This window comes from Talpa occidentalis, unplaced genomic scaffold, assembly GCF_014898055.3.
Source record: "Talpa occidentalis isolate TD23 unplaced genomic scaffold, MPIMG_talOcc4v2.1 talOcc4.8, whole genome shotgun sequence".
NCBI lineage: Eukaryota > Metazoa > Chordata > Mammalia > Eulipotyphla > Talpidae > Talpa > Talpa occidentalis.
The window spans coordinates 76,637,649-76,661,595 of record NW_023605194.1 but is presented as its reverse complement, the minus strand read 5'-3'; the positions used below and the strand labels follow the sequence as shown (position 1 = coordinate 76,661,595).

Below are 23,947 nucleotides of genomic sequence, written 5' to 3'. Positions count from 1 at the left end.
AGGCCTCGGAGGGGCAAGGAAGCCAAAGTGGAGTTGTGTCTCAGGGACTATATACCTTTTTCCCCCTCATTATTCTAAAGCTCCACCAGTCTCTCTGTGATTGGTTAGTTCTCGGCTGTCTCACTTAATTTGCTACTGAGTGGGGGATCTTCACATTCCTTATCTAACAGCTTTCTCTTTCCCCATTTGTTGCATCTTTATCTTTATGGCCCGGTCCTTGGATGGGCATCCCTGCATTGAGGTTAAACAGCTGCCCTTCTACGTTGTCCATAAATTAAACCAATCTCCGCCTCCCTTTACCACCTGAAGGAAACCAGGACCAGCGTTAACAATGTTGTCCTTGGTCCTGAGATGTTTGTTTTTCCTAGTGGAATGGGTTACATTCCCTTGGTTGTCCTTATCTCTGAAGCCTCCCTAAATTCTTCAGAGGTCCCCTCCTGCACTGTCCCTAAAACTGCCTAATTTCTAGCTTGCCCTGTGTCTCATGATCACCTCCCACCCCATGGACTGGAAATTTTCCTAGAATTGGCAATTAAAACATCAGTGATGATTGGTGAGGGCCTGGCGTTTTGGTGAACTGGAAGCTCAGCCAGGGCCTGAGCTTTGAGAACTAATTGGAGAAAAAGAGTAAAGCAGGAAAGTAGCTAAGAAGGACTAAGTCCCGGGAAGCAAGTTGTTTTGTTTTCATCGGAGAGACGAGGTTTTTTGTGGGGAAAGAAGATGGCAAGGAAGGTGGACCCGAAGACGTGGAGTGGGGATCGTGAAGAGGAGAGGGGTGGGTGGGGTCCAGGGCACACAGCAGCCTCTCATGGGAGGAGACGCAGCTCTCCCTCGGGGGCCATCGAGTCAGCAATGACAGTGCTGATATCTACAGCGGGGTGACAAGGGAACGCAGTGCCGGTGTAGTCGCTCCATGTAAGGAACGTGCAGCCTAGGAAAGAGGAGGGGGCTAGGAATAGGCACAGTGTCTTGGGCACGGTGAGTTGGGAGAGATCTCTGCCGTCCCTCTGCTGCTGCATTTCTGCCTCTGGTGTGTGTGTGTGCGCTGGCCCTCCCAGACTGCCAGCAACTTCCCAGGACAGGAGCCAATTCTCTCTTTACTCCAGTTCTCCTGAGCAGGCTTACCAGCACCCCCAGGGGCCCAGGAGAGGGCAGCTCCTCTCCTGGCTGCCCTGCCCTAGCCTATTGGAATCCTGCTTGGCTCTCCTGCTGGTCTCCCTGCCTCAGAACACCACCTAGATTCCGAACATGGGTCCTACTCTTGCCCCTGCTGTTTACTGGCTGCTTCTTTGGGCAAGTCCTTGAAATCCCTTGAGGTCCAGTTTGTCAACCTGCAAAAGGAGACTGACAGTAAAACCCCCAACTTCATGTGACTGGTGAAATGCGGAGAGCCTCCTATGAGATGGCCGTCAAAGTGGCCAAGTGCTTTGTAAGGGGTTGTTCATGGCAAAGGGTTAAAACAGACTTTTGATTCTTACCCCCCAGCTTGATCTGCAGTTTGGGGTTAGGGGACGTCCTGCGAAGCCGGCTTGAGACATGGGACACAGTCACTGAGAGTGGAAATTTGTAGGGGGTTGAGTGACTCCTCCTGCCCTAAAACACTGGCTGCACTGTACTGACTCCTGCCCTCTTTGTGCTTTCCTGGCTCCGGCAGGGTTTGGCAGGGTCGCTCTGAAAAAAGGGGTTTTCACTGTGAAGGTGTCTAACTGGATGTCCCCTGGATGCCCCCTGGTGACTCCAGTGGCCTGACATCGCAGCTGCTGAGGCCATAGGCTGGTGCACGCCAGCGCTGTCCACTTGAGGGGGAAGGGGCCATCTTAGGGGGCCGGTGCAGCTGGCAGGGTCCAGGCCTGTGGACAGGCTGGGGACAAAGCCGCTCTGAGCTGGCTCTCAATGGGTGCCTGTGTTCTGGGAATGGGGGTGGGGTGATTCCCAGCCTCTTTCCTCCCTCCTCCCCCCACCCCCCGCCGCAGGACGTCCTGGGCTGGACACTGGGGCAGAAGAGGTCCCGCACTGGGGTAGGGTTGGCCCATGTGTCTGGGCCATCAGAGATGGCACCGGGATCGGGGCTTCTGGGGCCCGGGGTCCTGATTGGCCCCAGGCAGGAGGCGGGCCCAGCACACGGCCAGGCCTCCCGGCCGCAGAGCCGCCGGCCACCTCTGCCGGGGTAGAGCCGCAGGGGCGGGGGATCGGGGCAGCAGGGCCGGGCCCAGCTGGATGAGGGGCGCCCAGTCCCGAGCTGAGGCTGGGGCGGGGGGCGTCGCCGGTGGGTGGGCCCCTCGGCGGGACGCGGAGCGCGGGGGCAGGGTTACGGCGGGCCGGGCTTTAGTCCCGCCCCTGGAGCTGCGGGAGGGGCGCCCGAGCCTGGCGGCGGGCAGGGCCCCACAGCCTCTCCCGCTGGCCGGCTTCGTCCTGAGGTCCTTTCTCCCGGCGGCCGGGCTCCGGCTGCGCCCCATCCCCGACATGCCGCCCGCGGGGCTCCGCCCGGCCGCACCGCTCGCCGCGATCGCCCTGTTGGTGCTGGGGGCTCCCCTGGGTAAGGGCCAGAGGCGCGGGTGGGCTGGGGTGGGGGCGGAGAAAGAGGAGGGGCCGACCCCCACTCAGACCCTGGGGTGCGTTCGTGCCCTGGATGCCCGGGGTCTGCGGGGAGCAGAGGAGAGGCCCCGGAGGCTGGACCCTGGGAAACTGACGCCGCGGGCGCGGAGTCAGATCCGGGGCGAGGCCTCTGGAGCTCTGGGGTCAGGACCCCCACGGTGGTGACATAAAGCAGTTCCCAGCTTGGGGGATCCAGCGGACTGGGGGCTGGGGATCACCGGGGGACTGGGGCTAAGGGCGCCGGAGGACTGGCCTGGTGGCCACTGGGCACCCCACCCCTGCCCGCAGCGCTGGCCGGCGAGGACTGCCTGTGGTACCTGGACCGGAATGGCTCCTGGCACCCGGGCTTCGACTGTCAGTTCTTCACCTTCTGCTGCGGGACCTGCTACCAGCGGTACTGCTGCCGGGACCTGACCTTGCTCATCACCGAGCGGCAGCAGAAACACTGCCTGGCGTTCAGGTGGGCTGGGGCTCCTGGCCTAACCTCTCCTCCATTCTCCCCTCAGACACTGCCTGGGCCCTCCCTGCTTCCCCCAGGCCTCCTCCTGCCCCCTCACCACAGTCCACCTCCACATTCTTAGCCAAAACCCAGGAGTCAGCCTGGAGGGAGAGCTAGGTGTGAGTGCTGGGCTGGGAGTTCCCAGAAAGGAGATTGGTTCCCAGCCAGGCTGCACAGGCTGAATGCTCCCTGGCTCTTGCTGGGCCCTCCCCTTGGTCCTGTCCATCCTGCAGAGGGGGTGGTGCAGGTGGCTGGTGGCTCTGTGGAGGGAGCTCAGGCGAGAAGGCAGGAGAGCTGGGCTGGACCCCAGGTCCTCTTCTCACAAGTTGTGTGATCTCGGGGGAGATACTTCCCCTCCGGGTCTTTGTTTCTTCTTCATAAATGAGGGTGTTGCCACACCGTGTGATTGAACTGGGATTTGAAGGGGGAGGGGGAAAACGGCTCTAGATTATTTTTAAGATGCCTTTCTGGGCTAACGTGTGTGTCTAGCCGATTAAGTTGCAGCTGTGGGGGTGATGGCATGGGGAGTGGGGTGCACACTACAAATCCCAATGTGCTTCACCTGGCCAGTCAGGCAATGTGGCCTCCTGGGAAGTAGGGGTCCCCTAGATGTCCTTTACAGGGACTGGGACGAGCCCCTGAGGCACCCCAAATCTCTTTGCTGTGGCCCCCTGCTGGCCAGGAGCCGGAGCGTGGTTTTATGGTCACTGTACTAAAGGGTTGGAAGGTGAGAGGACCTGTTCTTTGTCTAAAGTCCCAAGACCATAGCAGGCATCGCGTCAGCTGTGATCCTCTTTGTGGCTGTGGTTGCCACCACCATCTGCTGCTTCCTCTGTTCCTGCTGCTACCTGTACCGCCGGCGCCAGCAGCTGCAGAGCCCCTTTGAAGGTATGCACAGAACTGGGAAGGTTGAGCCTGGCATGGGCTGTCCTGAGCCCTGGGCTGGCACCAGGAAGAAGGACGTGTGAGCAGAGAGGTAGCATTTGCTTCTGTACATGCACAAGCCCGTACGTAACCCCTGAAATGAGAATGTGTCAGGGACCCATGTAAACACCCAACACTGTCCACATCCATGACACATGTGACTCCAGATCTTCACACGGTGCCGTCTGTCACCATGGTGCGTGTGCAAGGATATATGCATGCGTGGGTCTCTAAGTAAGTACGCAGGGTGGGCCCAGAGCAGGGGCACCCACTGACTGAGCTGCAGGCCGCAGTGGAATGTGAGCCTGATGTGGCACATGACTGCGTATGTGGGCCTGGGGACCGTGACCACGATCGGGAGGTGGCTCTGTTTGAGTACCAGGTGCCAGCCCCTGGAGCCGCCCTCACCTTGCCCAGGCTGTGCTCTCTGGTTCACGAGGTCTCTGAAACCTGCGAAGGGACGCGGACATGCTGAGCCACCAGGGTGTGAATATACTCCCTGCTCAGCGTGGGGCTAGAAGGCAGAGGCAGCGCTGGCCAGACCTCGAGCCCGGCAGAGGGCAGCTGCCTTGCTTTCCTAGGCAGGGGAGGCTGCCATAAGTGATGGGCCTCTAAAAGTATATCTTTTTTTAAAAAAAAAAGATTTATTTATTCATGCATACAAGAACTGGGGTACAGGCCAGAGGTGGGGGTGGTGAGAGGATCACCAGAGACAGTGGGGAACAGGACAGGCAGACTGACTGAAGTACACTGCTGAAGGGAGCAGCGGGCGACACAGGAGAGGTCTGCTGCTCCATGTGGGGTGGCTCCCTGCCTGGGGATCAAACGCAACTCATGCTGCAGTGCTGCAGATAGCTTCCTAGTGCTGAGACTTAACCCCTTGGGCCACCAAGGAGGTCCTAAAAGTGTATCCTTGTCCTCCACCTAGGCCAGGAGATTCCAATGACAGGCATCCCAGTGCAGCCAGTATACCCATACCCCCAGGACCCCAAAGCTGGCCCTGCACCCCCCCAGCCTGGCTTCATGTACCCACCTACCGGTCCTGCTCCTCAGTATCCACTCTACCCAGCTGGTCCTCCTATCTACAACCCTGCGGGTAAGTAAGCAATCTGGAGCGCTCCTGCCTGCCCCCTGCTCTGGGGCCTCCCTCACCCTGACCCTTCTCCCAGACTTGCTCCACCTATAGCTAGAAACCTCCAGGCTGGTCTTCCTATGGAGCCTGCATGCCCGGGGCTTGGGAGTTGCCTCACCTCTCCCTGGGCCACCACTGACCCGCATCCCCTCTCCTTGACTTTCAGCTCCTCCCCCCTACATGACAGCCCAGCCCTCCTATCCTGGAGCCTGAGGAACCAGCCAAGTCTGCTGCCCCTTCAGTGATGCCCCCACCTGTTCCTGCATCTGGTCCTCGGGTGGACAGGGGTCCTCTACTTGCCAGGCCCCAGACCAGGCGAAGCCCTGGACCCTCCTAGGAAGGGCCCGGTTCAATGGAACAGGAACAGAGTGGGAACTTGGCCATAATGAGGGGTGGGAGGGGAGGGCTTGGGATTTGTGGACTCTTTTTCTTGGGGGGCAAGGGAAGGACATGAAAGTCTGGGTCCCAGCTCCTGCTTTCAAATAGTCCCTCTTCTCCCAGGACCCCAGCAGGGAAGGCCGGGCCCCTCCTGTTTGCCCCCCGGTGGGCTGGGATGATACTGGGAGAGGCTCCATCAGCTGAAGCCCTCCTCCTGGTCGCCCCACAGCCAGGGCATTGGCCTGCTGGATTAAAGCGGTAAAGCTGTAACCCATGTGAGTTGCATCATTGAGCCCATCCACCCCTTCAGATAGCGCAGCCTCTGCTGCGTCCAGACAACTACTGGCTGCACACCCCCAAGGGCAGGCCCCAGGGTGGGAGCAGCACCCCCTCACCATCCATGCAGAGGAGCCACAAGCTGAGGGCTCCCTGGGCTGATTCCTAAGGCTAACCTGCTGGGTTTTGCCACAACTGGGAAAAGGATGGTCATTTGCATTATAGAGGTTCCCACAAGGGGGCAGGCCTCTGCCTTTTGTGGCATTGCTGGCCACACATGGGCGTCGGCCAGTCAGGCACACTTCTGTTCACGCCAGGGCCCTACAACTGTCTGACTCAGGATGTGTCTCAGGCGGGCTCCAAGACCCAGTCTCTTCTTCCACACAACCGGGTGATTTCTCAGGGCTGTCATGAGGGTGCGACATGCACATGAAACCTTCCTGACCCTAGTCTCCCACTAGGAGCCAAGCGGAAAAACTGGCTGCTCAAAGACTGTGTCTGCTGCCTTGGGTCAACAGGGACCCTGAGACATTGAATCTGGGGCCCACAGGTCAGTGCCTCCCTCTGCGCTAGGCAGTAAGGAATATGTGTGCTCCCTCCCTCCACAAATACTGCCTAGAAAGGGCAATCTGGGAGGGCAGTAGGTGCCCCCACACCTGGAGCTGTTGTGCATCGAGCCAGACCCCTTCCCTGACCTTCCTGTCTGAGGAGAGGGTCTTGGGCTCTCAGAACTTGCCTGGATCAGAGCTAGAGAAGGAACATACAGTTTTTATCTCAAGTGGGAAAAGTGCTGACTCAGCTTGGCAAACCCGCACCAACAGTCACCTCCTCCCTCAGACTCCTCCTCCCAGCACCCCCTATGCTCAGCCCTCCTTCCTTCACCCTCCCCCGGTACCCCAGCCCCTCCCCTCACCCCACAACCTCCTACCCCTTCTCCTGCCCCACCCCCTGCTCTTATTCCCCAGGCCTCTAGGCTCCTGCAGCCTCTTCTGGGGAGGGGGGAGTGGGTTTCTGAACATGGAGATTGTACTAACCATGCCCCAGGCCCCCACCCACATAACATGGGGGCTACCAGGTCACCTCAAGGTATAGAGCCCAGTCCTCTCTTTCCTGAAGCTGCAAGGTGAGCATTTGCAGGATATAGTTTGAGTTTCCCTAAGAAATGAGGTGTAAATGTAGGCAAGGTCACGCCAGTCAGAATTAATTGTCCCTTCCTCACCCATCAACAACCGGGGCCAATTAAAAACTGCTTTGTAGTCAGGGTGGGAGACAGGTTTAGCCGACAGTAGCTGCCACCCAGGAGGTGCGGTTGCCCCCCTTGCAATATGTCCAGTCAGTCAGCTGTGAAGCACTGAACACAAGAGAATTCTAAGACAAGGGGGCAAACTACCCTGGGGCCTTCACAGTCTCCAGGGAGGAGGCTCCTTTGACATTTTCTAGTTCTTTAATTGGCAGCAGTACCCCTACGTGTCCCTCGGATTCTGCAACTCCTGTGACTCCCCCCCACCATCTCACCTGCTCCTCAGCAGGGGACAGGACCAGCAGGAGCACAGAGCTGGAGCTGCCCCTCCTGTCCACCTTGTTTCTCAACCAGCACCCCTGAAGACCAGACAAGGACCCTGCAAGGGCAGGCAAGGGGAGGAAGGGGTGGAGCAGTGCCCCTCAAGGATTGAGGTGTCCCATTAATGGGGCCCCACCAGGCTGGGAGGGGACACTGAGAACCCTAAGGGGAGGCCTGGGAGAAGGGGAGCACCCCTGGGGCAGCAGGGCCTGCTGGGCATAGTAGGGTAGCAGAGCTGTAAGGGGAAAGGAAGTTCAGATGCAAGGACAGAGATCCATGGAAAAAGGACAGACAGGGTGGGGTGCTTGGAGAAGAAAAAGGTGAGCAGGAAAGGGGAGCGCTGCTGGTTGGGTCAGGCAGGGGGAAGGGGGCCAGTCAGGGAATAGAACAGAGGCAGCTGGAAAAGTAGACTCTTCAGGCAAGGATGAGGGAGGGGGCCATATAGGAAGGGGTTGGAGGCCTGGAGGAGGGAGCCAAGGGGTAGGGAGAGAAGCGCAGGCCAGGGAGAGCGTAGAGCTCAGGGCAAGGTGGGCCACAGCAGGGAGACAGATGGGGCTGCAAGGCCTTGGAGCCCACTAGGGAGCTGGGAGACGGCCTTCCCCCTGGCAGGAGGAAGGGCAGCAGCTCATGGCACGCTAAGCTTAGCCACCTTGGTGATTCAGAAGTCCCCTCAGTGGGTGAGGGTGTTCAGATACTTTCAAGAGGACCACTTGTGTGTGTGTGTGTGGTGGGGGAGCAGGGTTGTGTGCAAACTCGCAGCGCCTGGGCCTGGAGCCCCTGGCACCAGCAAGCCCAGTTCCTGAGACAGGAGGATGACAGGGCCTCGGCAGCCCCTGCACCTGCCATCCCACCAACGGCCAAGGCCAAGTCAGGGCGTTGGTCCCCAGGGCTTAGGAGAAAGGCGCTTTTTCGTGGGGGAGGGGGGGATGCCTCAGATGCTGGACAGAGACGGCAGCTCCAGGTAGAAGAGCCAGAGCAGGATGCAGGGCCTTCTGGGTCTTCTCCGCGGGGCCGTGGTCCTCAGGGGCGCCGGGAGACACCCGGGTGTGGCAGCGCGAGGGCATCCCGGCAGGGCCACATCTCCGAGGAGGGTAAGGTGGACCGTGGGAGGGAGACCTGGGTTTACATCTGCACCCACCAACTTCTAGTCATTTGCTTTGAAGAAATTTGCATTTTCCTTCTGGAAAAGGCGCTTTCCGGGCGAGGACGAAGGGAGGCCGGCAGGAGCGGGGCTGTCCGGGCGCGTCCCGCAGCTCAGCTGGTCTGGAGCCCCGCGCCGCTCTGCGACCCGCGCCGCCTCGCACCGGCCCACCTCCCCCGGCGCCCGGCAGCGCCCCTGGAGCGGCGGGAGAACTTGGGACCGGTTTGCCCGCAGGGGGCGCTGTGCCCCCGCCTCGGGTCCCAGGCGCCGGGGAAGGGTGACGTCATCCCGGCGCGGGCGCGGGCGCGGGCGCGACCCGCAGCGGAGGCCGCGGACCGGGCGCCGCAGCTGCTTGCTTGGGGACAAGTGTTCCTTCTCTCACTAAATACTAAGTTCGGTCGAAAAGGCCTCTAAGGCGACAGGTGCGCGCTCACCTCAGGCCCGTGGGGAGGAAGCATCTGCCGTCAGGGGCAGCTCTGGGGTCTGGAGACGCGGGCCGCGCCTGCACTGGCTGTGCGGCCGCTCCCCTGCTGCCGCTCCAGGGCAAAGGCGGCCTGTAGAGTGGAGACGAGTCGGCTGGGGCCAATGCAAGTGCCTGGTTAACGCCTAGGGCCCGCAGATGGAAGCCCTGGGTGGGCTGAGCTCCAGCTGACACCCCTTGAGGGCTGGGAGATAGAGACTGTCTCCCTTTCCTGGTCCCAGCTCTTGCTTAGGTTACTAGCGGACCGGGGGTGGACAGGGACGGGAGCTCAGCTCCCAGGACCTTCCTGCCTGTTTTTTTTGTTTGTTTGTTTTTGAGAGATTTATTTTATTTATGCATCCAAGAACTGGGGTGTAGGCCAGAGGTGTGGGGGGTGAGAGACAAGTGGGGAACAGAACAGGCAGACTGACTGAAATACACTGCTGAGGGGAGCAGCGGGCGAGACAGGAGAGGTCTGCTGTGCCATGTGGGTAGCTCCCTGGCCAGGGATCGAACTCGTGCTGCAGAGGCTGGGGATAGCTTCATAGTGCTGAGACTTAACCCCTGTGCCACCAGGGACGCCCCTGCCTACGTTTTTTGCCCAGATCTAGCACAGCCATCCAGCTTCCTGGGGGTGGGGGGGAGAGGGGGAGAATCAGGGGGGGCCCAGAATACTTCCTACCCAGAGATGGTAAAACTGATGCTCCCTACCACTGAAGCCAACCTGGAGGCTGGAAAATCTACAGGGGACCCAGAGCCAAGGGGGCAGTGCCACAGTAAGGTGCCAATGGCTGCCCGCACATTAAAGCCAGTACAAGTCAGACAGATGCTTTTGATGGCAGAGGTGTGGGGGCGCTGTCAGGCCTGGTGTGGCCTGCTGGGAGGGCAGGGAGGCTAATGGGCAATGGGGGGAGGGGGGAACACTGGTGTGGGTGTTGCCTGCTCAGAGACCGCTGCTTTCCTGGGCCTGCGACTGCTGTGAGGCGCTGGCCCCGAGCCCCAGCCAGGAAGAGTCATGGGATGAGCATCCCCCAAACATGCCTAATATAGCCATCCCAGGGTGCTGGGCCTTCCCCGGCCCTGTCACCCCAGAGCCCTCTGGCCAATGACTTCAGGCAGCAAGACTGAGGTCCTGGAGGCAGCAAGTGTCTGTCTCCCTGAGGCCTGGTCTCCTTGGACAGGACAACTGGTCAGTGGGGTGCCCTCTACTCAGAGCTGAGGCGTCCCCCTGCACTGCACTGTCTGCAGGGATGAACTGAATTTGTGGTCAACTGGGGATGGCACGGCAGGGAACCTGAGCTTCTAGAGTCCTCCAGGGAGCCCAGTGAGCAGTGGACACAGTCGTTCTCAGCTAAAGGCTTGTATATATTATCAAAATCTTATGGAAAAACAGATACACGGCTATTTATACAACAGCAGGTGGGTGTGAGCAAAATGTCTGCTTTGGCATCCAACCTTCAAGCCCCGCTGTTGTCTGTCCCTCTCCTCCCGTGCCCCACCCACCCGGCACTGTCCATGTGGGCCAGCTGCCCCTGCCATGCCCTCTGACGAGCCCAGGGTGGGTGAGGGGTATTCCACGGGCCCTCGTGCCCTCTCAGCATTCTGCCATTACCCCACACAGAGTGCCACCAGCCCAACAGCATGGCCCCAAGGGCTCCTCAGAGGCCTGGATCCTGGCCCAGGGCAGCAGGGCTGGGGCGGTGATGTGATCCCCATGGGACATCTTTCCCGGATCATAGGCCTTTGGCAGTTGGCCGGCTACACAGATCCTAGGCATGCCATCTTCTCAGCAACGTGCTAGAAGGACTCTTCTTGTCTGGAAACCTCGGCTCCAGATAAAAAGAAACTTTCGGAGAGCCTCAGAGAGACAAGAAAAGGAAAGTGAGAAGAACTAAGGCATGGCCCAGGCCTCAAGCTTCCTTGAGCGTGGTCCTTCCTTGAGCGTGGCCCAGGCCTCAAGCTCTCCTGTGGCAGAACAGGGACATCCACAGCAGGTCAGCCGGGGGTGGGGGGCGAGGCCTGGGCAGACATGACATTGGCAGCCGCCTGGCAGCCCGGTCCTACTGGAGCAGCTTGGGTACTTCCACCTGTAGGAGCAAAGCAGACAGCTTTGAGAAGAGAGTTTGGCAAGGCCCCCATCTGCAATTCACCTCACCTCCTTCTTTCTGGACCACCTGGACACCAGACACCTCAGCCTATGTCTGTGGAGTGGATAAATGAGGGGTTAACACAACGGGAACATTTTTCCTTTTCTTTAGAAACTGGATGTCATTGAGTGGCCACTGGAATTACAACTAAGATTGCCCTTTAGCTCACGCTGTCTAGTCCAAGTGGCTATTGTGAGGGGATTAATTGCCACCATCTTGTCAGACAGAGAGCTGAGCCTGGACTCTGGCACCCAGAGAGGTAGGGCTTTGAGAAACAGGATCTCAAGGGCAGCCTCTCGGAGGGCTGGATCTCCCAGACCTCTGGAATAGGTTGACCCGTAGGACTTGGCTGGTCCTGAGAGGGAATTCGTCAAGTTGAGACCATTTTGTATGGAGAGTGAGTGAGAAAAGACAGGGAAAGGTGTCAGGCAAAAATGCTACAAATAGCTCTTCCTCCATTTCTAGGAGACAGGGCAGAGACATGAGAAGCATTGCACAAGAGGTTACACTAGAGGGAAGCGTCTCAGGGAGGCGGAGCTGTGGCCTGTGTGTAGCCTGAAGCCTAACACAGCTCTGCTGCTCGGTTCCTTTTTTTTTTTTTAAAGATTTATTTATTTATGCATACAAGAGCTGGGGTACAGGCCAGAGGCACGGTGGCGGGGGGAGAGGGGGCGGTGAGAGGACTCACCAGAGACAGAGTGGGGAACAGAAGAGGCAGATTGACTAAAGTACACTGCTGAGGGGAGCAGCGGGCGAGGCAGGAGAGGTCTGCTGTGCCATGTGGGTAGCTCCCTGGCCAGCTGGGGATCAAACTTGTGCTCAGAGGCTGCAGATAGCTTCATAGTGCGGTGCTTAACCCCTTGTGCCACCAGGGAGGCCCTGCTCGGTTCCCTTTTGCCATCCTGCCCTTTCCTGCTCACCCCTGCCCAGCCCAGGCCTGCTGGCCCCTGCCTACCATCACATACCTTCTTGAGCTGCTTGAGGTTGCTGGAGCGGATGGCGGCCAGCAGCTGGTCGCGGGAGTTCTTCTCCTGGGCGGGGAGGACTTTGTCCCCCATCTTCCTCTGAGTAGCCGGTGACAGTGAGTTCTTCAGGTTCTCCATGATAAGGGGTGGGGCCAAGGGAGGTGGAGGTGGGGGTGGAGCAGCTGGAGCACCCTCTTTCTTGGGTGAGTTCTTGGGAGAGGCCTTAGGAGATGGCTGGGGTGAGGGTTTGGGGGAGCCCTTGGCCAGGGCCCCAACCTTGGGTACCTCCAGCCGGTCCTTCTTCGTCCCACCAGCCTCCTGGGCCTGCCGTTGCTCCTGCAGTCGCTTCTGTCGCTGTTTGTCCATGTTGCGGCTGAGCAGGTTGGTGACGGTCATCCGGGGCCCGGCCAGCTCGAAGTGGTAGCCCAGCTTGAGCAGCGTGGAGTTCTCCTTCAGCAGCTTGGCGATCTCCATCTCCGTCTTGCCGCCGCAGATGTGCCGCTGGTTGTGGAAGCGGAGCTCTGTCAGCGTGCTGTTCTGCAGCAGGGCCCGGAAGATGGCCAGGATGCCCTTGCCGGTGATGTGGTTCGAGTCCAGGTTCAGGCTGGTGATGGTCTTGTTGGCCTTGAGCATGATGGCGATGGCGAAGGCCACGTGGTCATCGGCTCGCGTGTTGGCCAAGGCGAACACTTTGACCACAGTGTTGAACTCCAGGGCCTCGGTGAAGCGGACCAGAATCTCGTTCGTGATGCAGTCGGAGTTGTTCACGTTCACCTCGGTCATCTCTGGGTCGTTGTTCTTCACCCGCTCCAGAGGCTCGTCGAAGATGCTGGGAGCGGCTTCCTCCGCCTTGGCAGGTCCTTCCGAGGGCTTGGCGGGGGCACGGGGCGCTGGCTTCTCTGGGGTTTGGGCCTTGCTTTCGGCTTTGGGCTCCTTTTCACTTAGGGACTCGTCCTGTTTGGCTTTTTCGTCCTCCTTTTTTGTGTCTGCGTTTGGAGTCCCTCTTTTTACCTTCCCATCCTCCTTTCTCCCGTCTGTGTTCCCACGTCCTCTCTGCACCTGCTCATCCTCCTTCCCTCTGCCTGTGCTCCCGCCCGCCCCTGGCGCCGGCTCACCCTCCTCTTTCTTGCTTGGCTCCTTCCCCTCCTCTCTCTTCTTGTCCTTGTCCCGGATCAAGCCCGTGCTCCGGTCACGCCCCTTCTCCTCGTCCTTCCTGGGGGCGGCCGCCTGCTCCCCCGCCCGCCCGTCCTGCCCCATCTCCTTCTTGTCCACGGCCGCCCGCACCCGGCCCTTGTCGATGCCCCTGATGACCTTCTCCTCCTTGGGCTTCTCCCCACCCTTGCCATCCGCGTCCTCTTTGTCTCTTGAGAAGCTTTTCTTCAACGCCCCCTTCTTCGGCTCCTTCCCCAGGTCGGAGTCCCGCCGGGGGCCCAGGGCCTTCTTGCTGGCGTCTTTGGCCCTTTCGTCTCCATTCTGGGCATTTGCCCGGGTGCCTGCTTGCTTGCTTTCCTAGGAATTCAGGAAGGAACAATAAACATAAAGAGCCACTGCGCGAGAGCCCTGGGGGCAAGCGTGGACAGCGTGTGTAACTGCCCCCTGCTCTGAAGGCCAGTGTCCCTGCAGCAGCAAGAGGGACTTGGTCTCGAGCCGCAGCGACTGCAGGGACCTCAGACGCGACTCCTCAGGGTGTGGACACGCCGACGCGGACACCCGAGGAGGCGGTGGCATTGCCTTCCCCAGAGGATTCTCACACCTAGAACTCCCCTTTCTGGTCATGTACACGTTATTTGTTCTCCCCCCTCACCGCTGCCCACGGGTGACAGGAGGCACGCTGTCAAGCAGCGCCTCCCAGCCATATTGGAACCTGAGGTCAAAGGAAAAATCACTCATTCTGGTCCTGTCTTTACTTTAAAATGTTGTATTTTGGTTCATCATGGATTTTTCTTTCTTTTTGGGGGGAGGGGCATGAATGTTGTTGTTAACAGATATCAGCTATAGTGTTGGACTGAGCTTTCTGGCTTCCTCACTGCAGGCAGGTGCCTCGCCCCACTACCCTGGTCTGGCCCTGCTTCCAGAGTACAGGCTGGTGGCTCTCCAAAGCTGGAATTTTACAGCAAATACACTTTCAGAGGGAAGAAAACGTCAGAGGGACCGATATAGGGCTGCTATCATTTATTTTATCTATTAAATGTGTTCGTAAATTCTCTCCACCACCGTCATCTCACTGGAGAAGGAGCTAACAATAAAGAAAGTGGACAGAATAAAGGACATACTTTGACACTGGACATGTTGAGCTTTCTGGAAGGCCCACAAAATCACCCTTAACTTTTCATAAAAACTTTGCTAAGGATCAGCCCCTCTCTGGAAGAACCCTGGAATTCACCGGGTCAGCTGACTTTTGGGGCACTGCCTCTGCCAGGTTCAGGATCTAGGGTGCAGTGGCTCCATTTGGACCACACTTGCAAAATGGGTTCCGAGGGGGCCTGTGAATGAGTCATGGGGGCCAAGCTGGGGGCCTGGGCTTTCCTGCCAGCATGAGGACCTACAGGGACCCTCCACAGGGTCCTGTTTCCTCCTCCATACCTAGGACTAAATATTAAACTGTTCCACTATGATAGAGACCCCAAGAAACCAAGGCCTCGATGAATGCAGTGATGTTCTTCCCTAAGGGTTTTCTAGAGGAGGAAACTGGCCTGGTTTTCAGAAAGGTTTGCTTTCTGGCATGCCTCGCTGGGATGTGGGAAGAGGGGGAGGGGAGGAAAAGCAGATTCCATCCTGCTCTCTGGCCAGGCAGCCCTCACCCCCTCCCCTAGGGACTGGAGAGCTGGTTAGTCCTATGGAAACAGTTTGTACCTGCACCACAAACAGAGGCCATTGGGGACCAGCCCCAGAGTTTATTTAACAGCCAAAGTCCTTGGCTCCTCTGCTAGAATCACAACAGGCAGCCAAGGGGCATGGAGCCCGGTGAGACAGGGCCTTGGAATGTACCCTTTATTCCTCTGCCCCTTAGGCCCCAGGGCCCAGCTGCTAGGGACTCACTGGGCTGTGGGGATGGAGAAAGCCCTCTTTTGCACTTGCTCTGGCTCCTGGGGAGATGGGTTTGACCTTCAGGGGCAGAGGTAGTGCTGGTTTTCTGCATCTTGATTTGAGAGGGAGAGACAAGCTTGCACATGGGAGGTTAGTAGGAAACCCAGTGGGTCAGCCCATTCAGGGGACACGGAATGGCCGCCGCAGCTTGGCAGGGCACACCTGCTTTGTACCTGGCCCACTGGGTTTCACTTCTGGGGCTTGGGGGTGGGGTGGGGAGGGGCAACAGAGTCCAGCCCAAGTTCCAGAGGTCAGGCCCAAGGTGAAGACTCTCCCCTCCCCCTCCCCAAATGTGCACCCTCAGGATTTCTCCGAACCCAGCAGCATTGCCCAGCTGCCCCTGCAGAACTCCCGCGCGGCCAACGGCTTCTCTGAGGGGAAATTGGGGTTCCAAAGAGACTATAACTTCACCACTATTACCCAGGAGCTCAGGAAAACTGGATTTCAGCTCTAACTGTCTAGTAACCAATGGGCCGACGTAACCTCTGTCATTGCTCAAGGGCTGAGGCGTCACCTGTCTGCCTGCTGCCACACCGGCCCTTCCTCTCCCAGCCCAACCCGGCCCACTCATTTCCAACATGTCAACCCTCTCTGTGCCAACACTCCAGAGCCTGACCTGGCCCCTTTGTCTTCACCCAGGACCCCGCCCCACACCACCTCGGTGCCCTGTAGCTCGGGGTCCTAGCTGGCTGGGCCCTGCCGGGTGTCTGTCCTCCAGGAGGTGTGCCAACCCTTTAAAAAGATCCTAATGAAAAACAGGCTGGGGGTGGGTGGGGGAAAGGGCTGATTAATCATCGGTTTCCTCCAAATAGCCAGGAATGAGTGGGGCTAGGGCTTGTTGAAGCTCGTGCTGCCCTGAGAGCTCAGATGTTGCCTTAAAAGGAGAAGGAGCGGAGTCCTCGGCTGCCGAGCTCCTCGGGACATAGCAGAGCTGCCTCCTTCATGCTTATCTGGATGCGAGTCCAGGCCAACCGCTTTTGCTTCTAGAACTGGTGGTACATCCCAGTCACCTCCAGGGCTTATTGATGCCCGTGCTCTTGTCCCCAGGCCTCGCCTGTCTATTCATGGTGGTGACAGGGTTAGAGACAACACTCGGAGAACTTCCGCCCAGCAAAGGTTCACAGGCTGTGAATACGAGACCATGCAGCAGTCACAGGTGGTTTAGGGACCTTCCGGAGGCAGGGGATGACCTCTGAGAAACTCTGACGACCTGCGACCCACTGCTGGGACCCAGTGACCAGGCTTGGAGGTGGGAAGCAGCTGCTTCCTCTGTCCACTCCAGGCTTATGGCCCCACGATGCTCTGTGCCCGTCAACTTGAGTCAGGAAACAAGTTCAATCAATGTCTTGAGAGGTTCAGATGGGCCTAATGCACCATATTTCCCCTGCCTCGGGCCTTCCAAATTCCTTCCTCCACAAAAAGAGAACTTCTGTGGGTGCATTTGCTCATGCTCACCTCTAAGGCCACCTCTTCCTGAGGAGGAGTCATGCCCAGAGGCAGTTCTGGCACCTCAGGGAGTCTGCATCCCTCCCTGGAGCAGACACAGCACTGAGGGACCCTGGGCAAACCTCAGAGGGGAGATGGGAGGTGGAGGCACCCGGGACATGGAGGGCAGGGGGACAAGGTGGTGGTGAAGGCTGCACCCCTCACACATGACACTGCAGCCCTGAATTCAGGGGCATTTACTCCCAGGCCCCGGCAGGCCCCTGGGGTGCCGATTCAGGAGGTTTGAGGTCTGTCCCTTGCCGTGTCCCCAGGGATGTCAGGTGAGGCTCCTGAAGGTTTTCTTTCTAGAGGCATCCAGAATGCTGAAGCTCAGGATCCCAGCTGGGGGCAGGGACCATGGGGTCCCTAACTCTGCTTTGGGTGAACTCTTGGGCCTTAGCTGAGGTCCCTGAGTGCACTGAGGGCCTCAGGGTGTGCTGGAGCTTGACAGAAGACAGCGCTTTGCCTTGACCCTGGCTGGCTGCTGCTTGTTTCTCCTGGATCAAGCATCAGGGAAAATCGTGGCACAGCTCCCACCCTCAAGCCCAGGCCTTCTCCTTGCTGGTCCTGCCCCTGTGCTCCCCATGAGCCCCTCCCCAGCCTCAGAGTCAAGTCCTGCTCCCAGGTTCTCTCATGAAGCACACCCAGTAGTGGGCCTGGGCCTGACCCCTGACTCTGGCCCCACTGGCTTCGACTGCCTGGTGACTTATCAGGCATGGCAACTGCCAGGTCATCTGTCTACAGGAGAGGGCAGGGGGAGCTGGCCAGGAGTGGGCAGTCTGCCAAAGGTGCCTTGGGAGAGCAGCTCCCTTCAGGGCTGGCGTGAAGGGTGGGCAGGTAGGAGGGCCCGGATCGTGGGAGCCAAGGCCATTTACTCTTGATGCAGTTCATGGAGTGCCAACTCTGGTTAGAAGAAAGGGTCTAGATTCTTCTGACAAGAAGTTTGCAGAGGGTCAGTGCCCTTGGAGTAAGTGGCCTTCCTGGGCTGTCAGTGGAGAGGCTCAGCAATGGCAACATAGGCACTTCAGAGCTCTTAACTGATGTTGCCCTGGGAAAGTTCTGGGGGGGCGGGGGAAGAGGAGCTTGGGAGTTCATTGGCCCCACATGGGCACTGGCCCCTGTTCAATTCCTACCTCTGCCCCCAACTAGCTGTGTGACCTTAGGCAAGTTACTTACCCTCTCTGAATCTGTAGTCGCAGATGGAAAATGGAACTGAACAATCTGGAGCACCTCCTCCCAGGGTTATGCGTTACAGAGCCAGGACTCAAACCAAGGCCCAGATGCCAAAAAGGGCTTACATCGGAGGTCAGTGACAGAGGTCCCACCCTTCCCTTCTGAGGCTCACTGAAACTGTGATGGCCACACCGGGGCTTGCTCTCCTCCCACCTGAGGCCTCTGACTCCCTCACTTAGTATGTCAACTAGATTTTTTTTTAAAGATTTATTTATTTTGTTTATTTATGCATACAAGAACTGGGTTGTAGGCCAGAGACAGGAGAGGTCTGCTGAGTCATGTGGGTCAGCTTCCAGGCTGGGATAGAACTCGTGCTGCAATGGATGGTGATAGCTCCATCGCGCTGAGCCTTAATCCCTGTGCCACCAGCACTTGCCCAGGGGTCAACAGAATGGCCCCCTGGAAATCTGCCTGAGGGTAGAAGCTGGGAAGGTACTGGGTTGCTTTGGGAAACCTCTCCTAATCCCACCCCAGTTCTTTGGTGACAGAGGCTGGGTGGAGTGGGGTGGGGACAGGCCTGTCTTTAACCCCCACCCCAACAAGTCGGTGCAGGAACTTCTGCATGCTGGGGCTGGGCGCACAAAGAGGTATCTGCTCTGCAGCCGGCCTACCAGGGCCTTCCTCGTGGCTTCTCACCCCTGACCTATAGGGATGCAGCCGTAGGGGGCGTGGCAGGTAAGTGGACAGCAAAGGGCCTGTAGCAGAGGGAGCTGAGGGACGAGGTCAATGGACCTGCTGCCCCAGAGGTTCTCTTCAGTGGACTGCATCCCTTCAGCCTGGCCACAGGCTCCTGCAATCTCCCTAAAAAGGCCTGCAGCCCCTTTTTGGTCCTTTCCAGACCAAAGTTCCTTGACTCTTGTTTTGGCAGTGGTTCAAGGACAAGGTCTCAGCCCAGAAACCCCCTTTTTTGGTTATCCCAGCCTGACCCTTCCCAGGTCACCCATGCCGACCTCCCCTCTTTCAAAGCCCCCCTGTCTGCTAACACTGATTGTTCCCACTGGCTCTTATAAAATAAACTCTAGGTATCCCTTTCGAGTCACACCTCTTTGCTGGTCAGGGCCCATGGGAGACAAGAGACCCTGAACACAGCTCAGGGGAAGGCAATGGGGATGCGAGCACAGGGGGTTTCCCTTACCCCCTTGGGTTCCAGTCTCTAGAAACACACTTTGGCGGGGCGGGGGGTGTTGCTCAAGGTCTGCACACAAAGACTGTGTGCACACGCAATCCTTCCCTAGAGCACAGCTCATCCCTGCATGGCCCAGGCTCAAAATGGAATCCCTAGTGGGGTTGGGGGTTAGATCCCCTGTAAGGCTCCAGGACGCCTTCTCTCAATGCTCGCTGAGACGAGAAGGCACACTTCTGCAGACAAAGCCCCACCCCTGAGCTCTGTCCCCACCTCACAGCCCTGGAGCTTCTGCCTCAGCAAAGCAGGGAGGACTCTAAGAATGCCAGCATGGAGGCCTGCTCGGTAAATGCTCACTGGGGTGACAACACAGTGCACCATCCTCAAGTAATATGCGCGAGAACATCAGAAACGGACAGGTGTCAGGCTCAGAGAGCCCCCACATGTGGTCCCAGGATGCCCCCTCACTCCCCTGTGGCCAACCTGAGGTTCTCGGGGTTGACAGTGTGCGTGTGAATCCACACCCCTAAACCTGAGAAGCAATGTGGGATGCTTCATGCACTCCAAAGAAAGAAAGCCTCCAATTTGCTCCAGGCTCCCGAGGGGTCACCCAGGGCCCACCCCTGGGAACACTGCACCTGGTGCGCCGCTGAGCAGCCAAGGCCCATGCAGTCATGGCACTAAGAAAAGCTGCTCCCCGCGGGTGTCCCACCCCACGTGCTTGACCTCTCCCCAGCTTCCCAGAGCTCTCCAGGAGCCAGGCCACATGTAAGTGTCCTGCTGACTCTCGGGTGGTGGGCAGTTCCAGCCCCTTAGCAGAATGGCTGGGCCACAAGTCCAGGAATGGCATTGAGATTTCTAGGGAAGGGCAAAGCAAACTCAGGCCATCCCTCTTAGCCAACGTAGAAAGCAGAGAAACTAAAAAAAATGGAAGAATGTGTTTCACAGCTTTGAGCCCCACATTTCTAAGGGGCATGGCCCCCATCCCCCGTTGCCAGTTCACCCGAGAAGTCAGGCTCGCCACCCATGCTTGCTCCTTTCCCCAAATCCTCACTCAACAGCAACTTCCGGGCCCCTGGCCTCTCAAGCATCTTGGTCGCCGACCTCAGCGGGGAGCTCTGCAGAGCTAGTAGAGTGTGATCCTTCGTGGCCCTACCAGCTAGTGAGGGCACCCCCACTTTACAGAAGCAGCCCAAGATCACCCCGCTCTATGGGAGGCGGCCAGGGGTCTAGAAGCTGAACTGGGTGTAACAGCACCATCTTGGGTGAGCGGCTGCACGCTAAGCCAGTCTTTCTCCTGAAAGCCTGGTCCACAGAGCCCTGCACCCCCAGCTGCTCAGTGCAGAACGAAGTGACTGCCACCCACGGTCACTCAGTGTTTACAAGGCCCGAGACCTTGTACTTAGTGTTTACAAGGCCCGAGACACTGTGCCAAGTGCTTTATACAAGGCGCTGCCTGGGGATGTGGGCCTACGTGGGAGGCTCTGTCCCGGCAGGAGGAAGCCTCCCTGCCTCCTGGGAGGGCCAGGCCCCTCACACCCGGTGACCTCACGATCACTCTTCCCACCGTTTGCTGTAAACTTTTATCATCTTCTTACCTACCACATCATGGTCTCTTAGAAGCAAACTAATGAATATTCACTTGAACAGTGCTGGGGCCATCACGACTTCTGGTGTTAACATCCCCATTTGCAGACCCCAGTGCCTTTCTGGAGTGAGTCACACCATAGTAAGGGGAGGACTGGAGTCCAAGTTCAGCTCCCTCAAGTTCTAACGTGCACACTCTCCCCTAGATCCTGCCCCCTGACACCCCACCCCACACCTGCCACACACAGAAACACTAAGGAGCAGAGACCATGCGACTCCCAGCAGCTCCCAGCAAACACAACACAGAACTGAAATTTGCCATCTCGCTGGTGAGAGAGGACTCTGTGCCAGGCCCTGGACCCAGCATGGGAACACAGGTTGATTCAGATTTCTTTTTTTTTTTTTAAGATTTATTTTATTTATGCAAGAACCGGGGTACAGGCCAGATGCACAGGAGGGTGAGAGGATTCACCAGAGACAGAGCGGGGAACAGAACAGGCAGATTGACAAAATACACAGCTGAGGGGAGCAGCGGGTGAGTCAGGAGAGGTCTGCTCACCATGTGGGTTGCTCCGAGGCCGGCGCGGATCGAACCAGCACTCCAGAGGCTGCGGACAGCTTCACAGCGCTGCGCTCAACCACCTGCGCCACCAGGGAGGCCCTGATCCAGATTTCTTACCTGGTCCCCAGAGCCACACTCCAGCCCTTCACCCCAGTACTATTTAGGCCAGCAGGGGTTCAGTGAGCAGAGACCTGCCCACTGGGCACAGGGGCCAAGGCGCAGGGCAGGCCCAGCTAGGCCTCAGGCACCAGTCACTGGGTATATGGCCAGGCCAAGGAGAAAGCAGATGCAGGTAGCCCCACCTCTGGTGGGACAGCCTGGCTGCAGCTGAGCCAGGTCAGCCCCCGGGTAGTTCTAAGTGTCCACACCCTGTGCAGAGGAGGCCAGGCCCAGTGAGGCAGGGTCTTAACCAAGGCCCAGAATACAGGTGCCCTAGTCCAAACTGTGCCCTCTGCTGGTGGCACCTCCAGCTCCCCATCTCCTCCCCTCCTGGTGATGGGCCCAGCCCAGCCTGCTCACTCTCTGACTGCAGGGCACACCAGGTGTGTGACACTTCCTCCCATCTACACTGAGGAGACCGCCTGGGTCTGTGGTTGCCGGCCAGGGTCCTGGCCTTGAGGATGTCCAGAGCCAATGGGAGAGAGGTGGGAGCCCAGCAGCTGCAAGTCAAGCCAGGCCAACTCCCGGGAGCCTGCCCACCGTGACGTTCCCTAAAGGAATGCAGTAAACAAGAAGCCCAGCCCTGGGCCAGAGGTGGGAGGCTGACGGCCATTTTAGTCTCCATCTTCACTACTGTATCCCGAAGGACTGAGCAGCTGTGGAGAGGTCAAGTCAGATTTACCGAACCAGAGACTTGTTAGCGGCAGGCTAAGAAGCTGGTCCCCAGAAGTGCCCTTCACTAGCCACTTTCTCCATACATGAGCTTTCAGTCCAAGACTGGAGGTCCCTTAATCCTTCTGTTCCCATCCAGAGCACCCCAACTCTCTTATTGCTGAATAAGGTTTTGTGGACAAGAGTAAGAATTAAGTCCTGTTCTATGGAGGAGGTCACCTGCTAAAGGGGACACACCAAGGGCCTCCCTGGTGGCACAAGGGGTTAAGTCACAGCACCATGAAGCTATCCACAGTTTCTGCAGCATGAGTTCGATCCCCAGCCAGGGAGCTGACCAACATGACGCAGCAGACCTCTCCTGTCTCCCTGCTGCTCCCCTCAGCAGTGTATTTCAGTAGATCTGCTGTTCTGCTCCCCACTCTGTTTCTGGTGAATCCTCTCACCCCCGCCCCCCGCACCTCTGGTCTGTACCCCAGCTCTTGTATGCATAAATAAATAAATCTTTAAAAAATAAATAAAGGGGACACCCCAAAACATTGACATTCGGAAAGTCTTTCCTTTTTAAGACTGAATAATATCCCGTTACATGCACATGCCACAATTTGCTTCTCCACTGATCCACAGATGAACACATGGGTCATTTTCACCTTCTTGCCATTGTGGGTAATGCCACTAGGAACATGGTCTACAACATCCCTCAAAGTCGCTGCTTTCCATCCTTCCAGGAATGCACCAAAAATGGGTGGGAACGAGACCCAAACTCACTTCTCTACATGCACCCCAGGGTCTCCAGTGTGTCAATCATATTCTAGCAAACATCCTCTACCAAGGTCACGTGCATGCTGGCAAGGTCCCACCCTGCATCTCACTGCTCTCCCAGCCAGAGACGGGCACCCCCACCTGGCCTGGCTCCTGAGCAGCAGGACGCGGAGTGCGGGCTCAAGATTTAGAAGGCCAGGATGCTAGTCTTTGCTCAGCTGGGGACTTGGGGACCACCATTCTTCACCGGGTTGATGTGGGGCCGCAGTAAAAGGCTCCGTGTGAAGCACAGAACAGCCTAGTGCCGGAACCGCAGTGGAAGTCAGCTGTCACCTGGATCAGTTTCCTCGGCCTGCAGCGTTCTCCTGGCAACCCATGGCATCTATGCCAAGCTGTCTGCCTTCTCCTTGGGGTCCTGATCCCATGCACCGACCCCACTCTGCTCCTCAGCAGACCATCTCCTATACTTTTGTCCCAGGAATAAACAGAAACCAAGCCTGGGGGCCCTCCAAGGTCCCGCTGCCGCAGCAGCCACCGTAGCTACACATTCTGCCTGTTCACCTCCAAGCTCACCTCCCTCCAGGCCTCGGGAAGGAAGGCTCATCTCATCTCACGCCTCCCTATGCGCTCTGGTTCTCACACTCTCCCAGATACCTGACTGCCTCCCTCCCCCTCCCCTGCGCCCCCTCACTCCGCCCTTCTACCACTTTGTCTCCCAGAGAGACATCTCTCCCAAGTCTTCGATCTCTGCCTCACTCCAGAGCTGCCCTGTCTCTATGCTTCCTTTAGACCAGACTTCCTCAAAGGTTTCTTTTATAATCCCAGTTCATTCCTGGATCCAAAACAATCTCACCTCAGCCCAACATTCCGCAGAAATTCGTTTCATCCAGATCTTACGTCTTTGATTCTTTTTAATTTTTTTTTATAGAGGCATGTTTATTTATTTGTTTGTTTGTTTTGTTTATACATGCACTGGGTACAGTCAGAAGCACGGGAGGGTGAGAGAATTCACCAGAGCCACAGCGGGGAGCAGAGCAGGCAGAAGGACCGAAGTACACTGCTGAGGGGAGCAGCGGGCGGCAGGAGAGGTCCGCGCGCCATGTGGGACCCTCCTCTGGTGGCCGGGGAGCAGCCGGGGATGGAACCGGCGCCGCAGAGACCGCGGGCGGCTCCGCAACCCAGCGCTCAACCAACCCAGTGCT

At 58.0% G+C, this 23,947-nt stretch overlaps 2 protein-coding genes across 4 annotated transcripts in view; one reads left to right on the top strand and one right to left on the bottom strand.

Moving 5' to 3' along the window:
• The first annotated feature begins 2,179 nt into the window (after positions 1-2,179).
• On the top strand, positions 2,180-11,774 carry SHISA4 (shisa family member 4). Of its 3 annotated transcripts, XR_008550130.1 has the most exons (7): positions 2,180-2,536; positions 2,884-3,055; positions 3,849-3,982; positions 4,947-5,114; positions 5,317-5,803; positions 6,266-6,354; positions 10,215-11,773. XR_008550130.1 is itself a non-coding variant. In XM_037498044.2 (5 exons), the coding sequence occupies exons 1-5, from the start codon at positions 2,218-2,220 to the stop codon at positions 5,361-5,363; spliced, it is 840 nt and encodes a 279-aa protein (XP_037353941.1). In that variant the 5' UTR covers positions 2,180-2,217; the 3' UTR covers positions 5,364-7,716. The 3 variants fall into 3 exon arrangements, 1 of the variants encoding a protein (XP_037353941.1); XR_008550129.1 differs by having other exon boundaries at positions 5,317-6,354; positions 10,215-11,774; XM_037498044.2 differs by lacking the exon at positions 10,215-11,773 and having other exon boundaries at positions 5,317-7,716.
• Positions 9,721-23,947, bottom strand: part of LMOD1 (leiomodin 1) — a 38,458-nt gene continuing 24,231 nt past the window's right edge. Inside the window, exons 2-3 of the mRNA XM_037498043.2 lie at positions 12,079-13,587; positions 9,721-11,053 (exon numbers count right to left, since the gene is read on the bottom strand). Coding sequence (XP_037353940.1) covers positions 11,027-11,053; positions 12,079-13,587 — 1,536 coding nt within the window. The 3' untranslated portion in view covers positions 9,721-11,026. The remainder of the gene's footprint in view (positions 11,054-12,078; positions 13,588-23,947) is intronic.

Coding starts and splice junctions, on each gene's coding strand:
- SHISA4 (XM_037498044.2), top strand. CDS start 2,218: ATGAGGGGCGCCCAGTCCCGAGCTGAGGCTGGGGCGGGGGGCGTCGCC. Junction 3,056..3,848: donor AAACACTGCCTGGCGTTCAG/GTGGGCTGGGGC, acceptor CTTTGTCTAAAG/TCCCAAGACCATAGCAGGCA. Junction 3,983..4,946: donor GCTGCAGAGCCCCTTTGAAG/GTATGCACAGAA, acceptor TCCTCCACCTAG/GCCAGGAGATTCCAATGACA.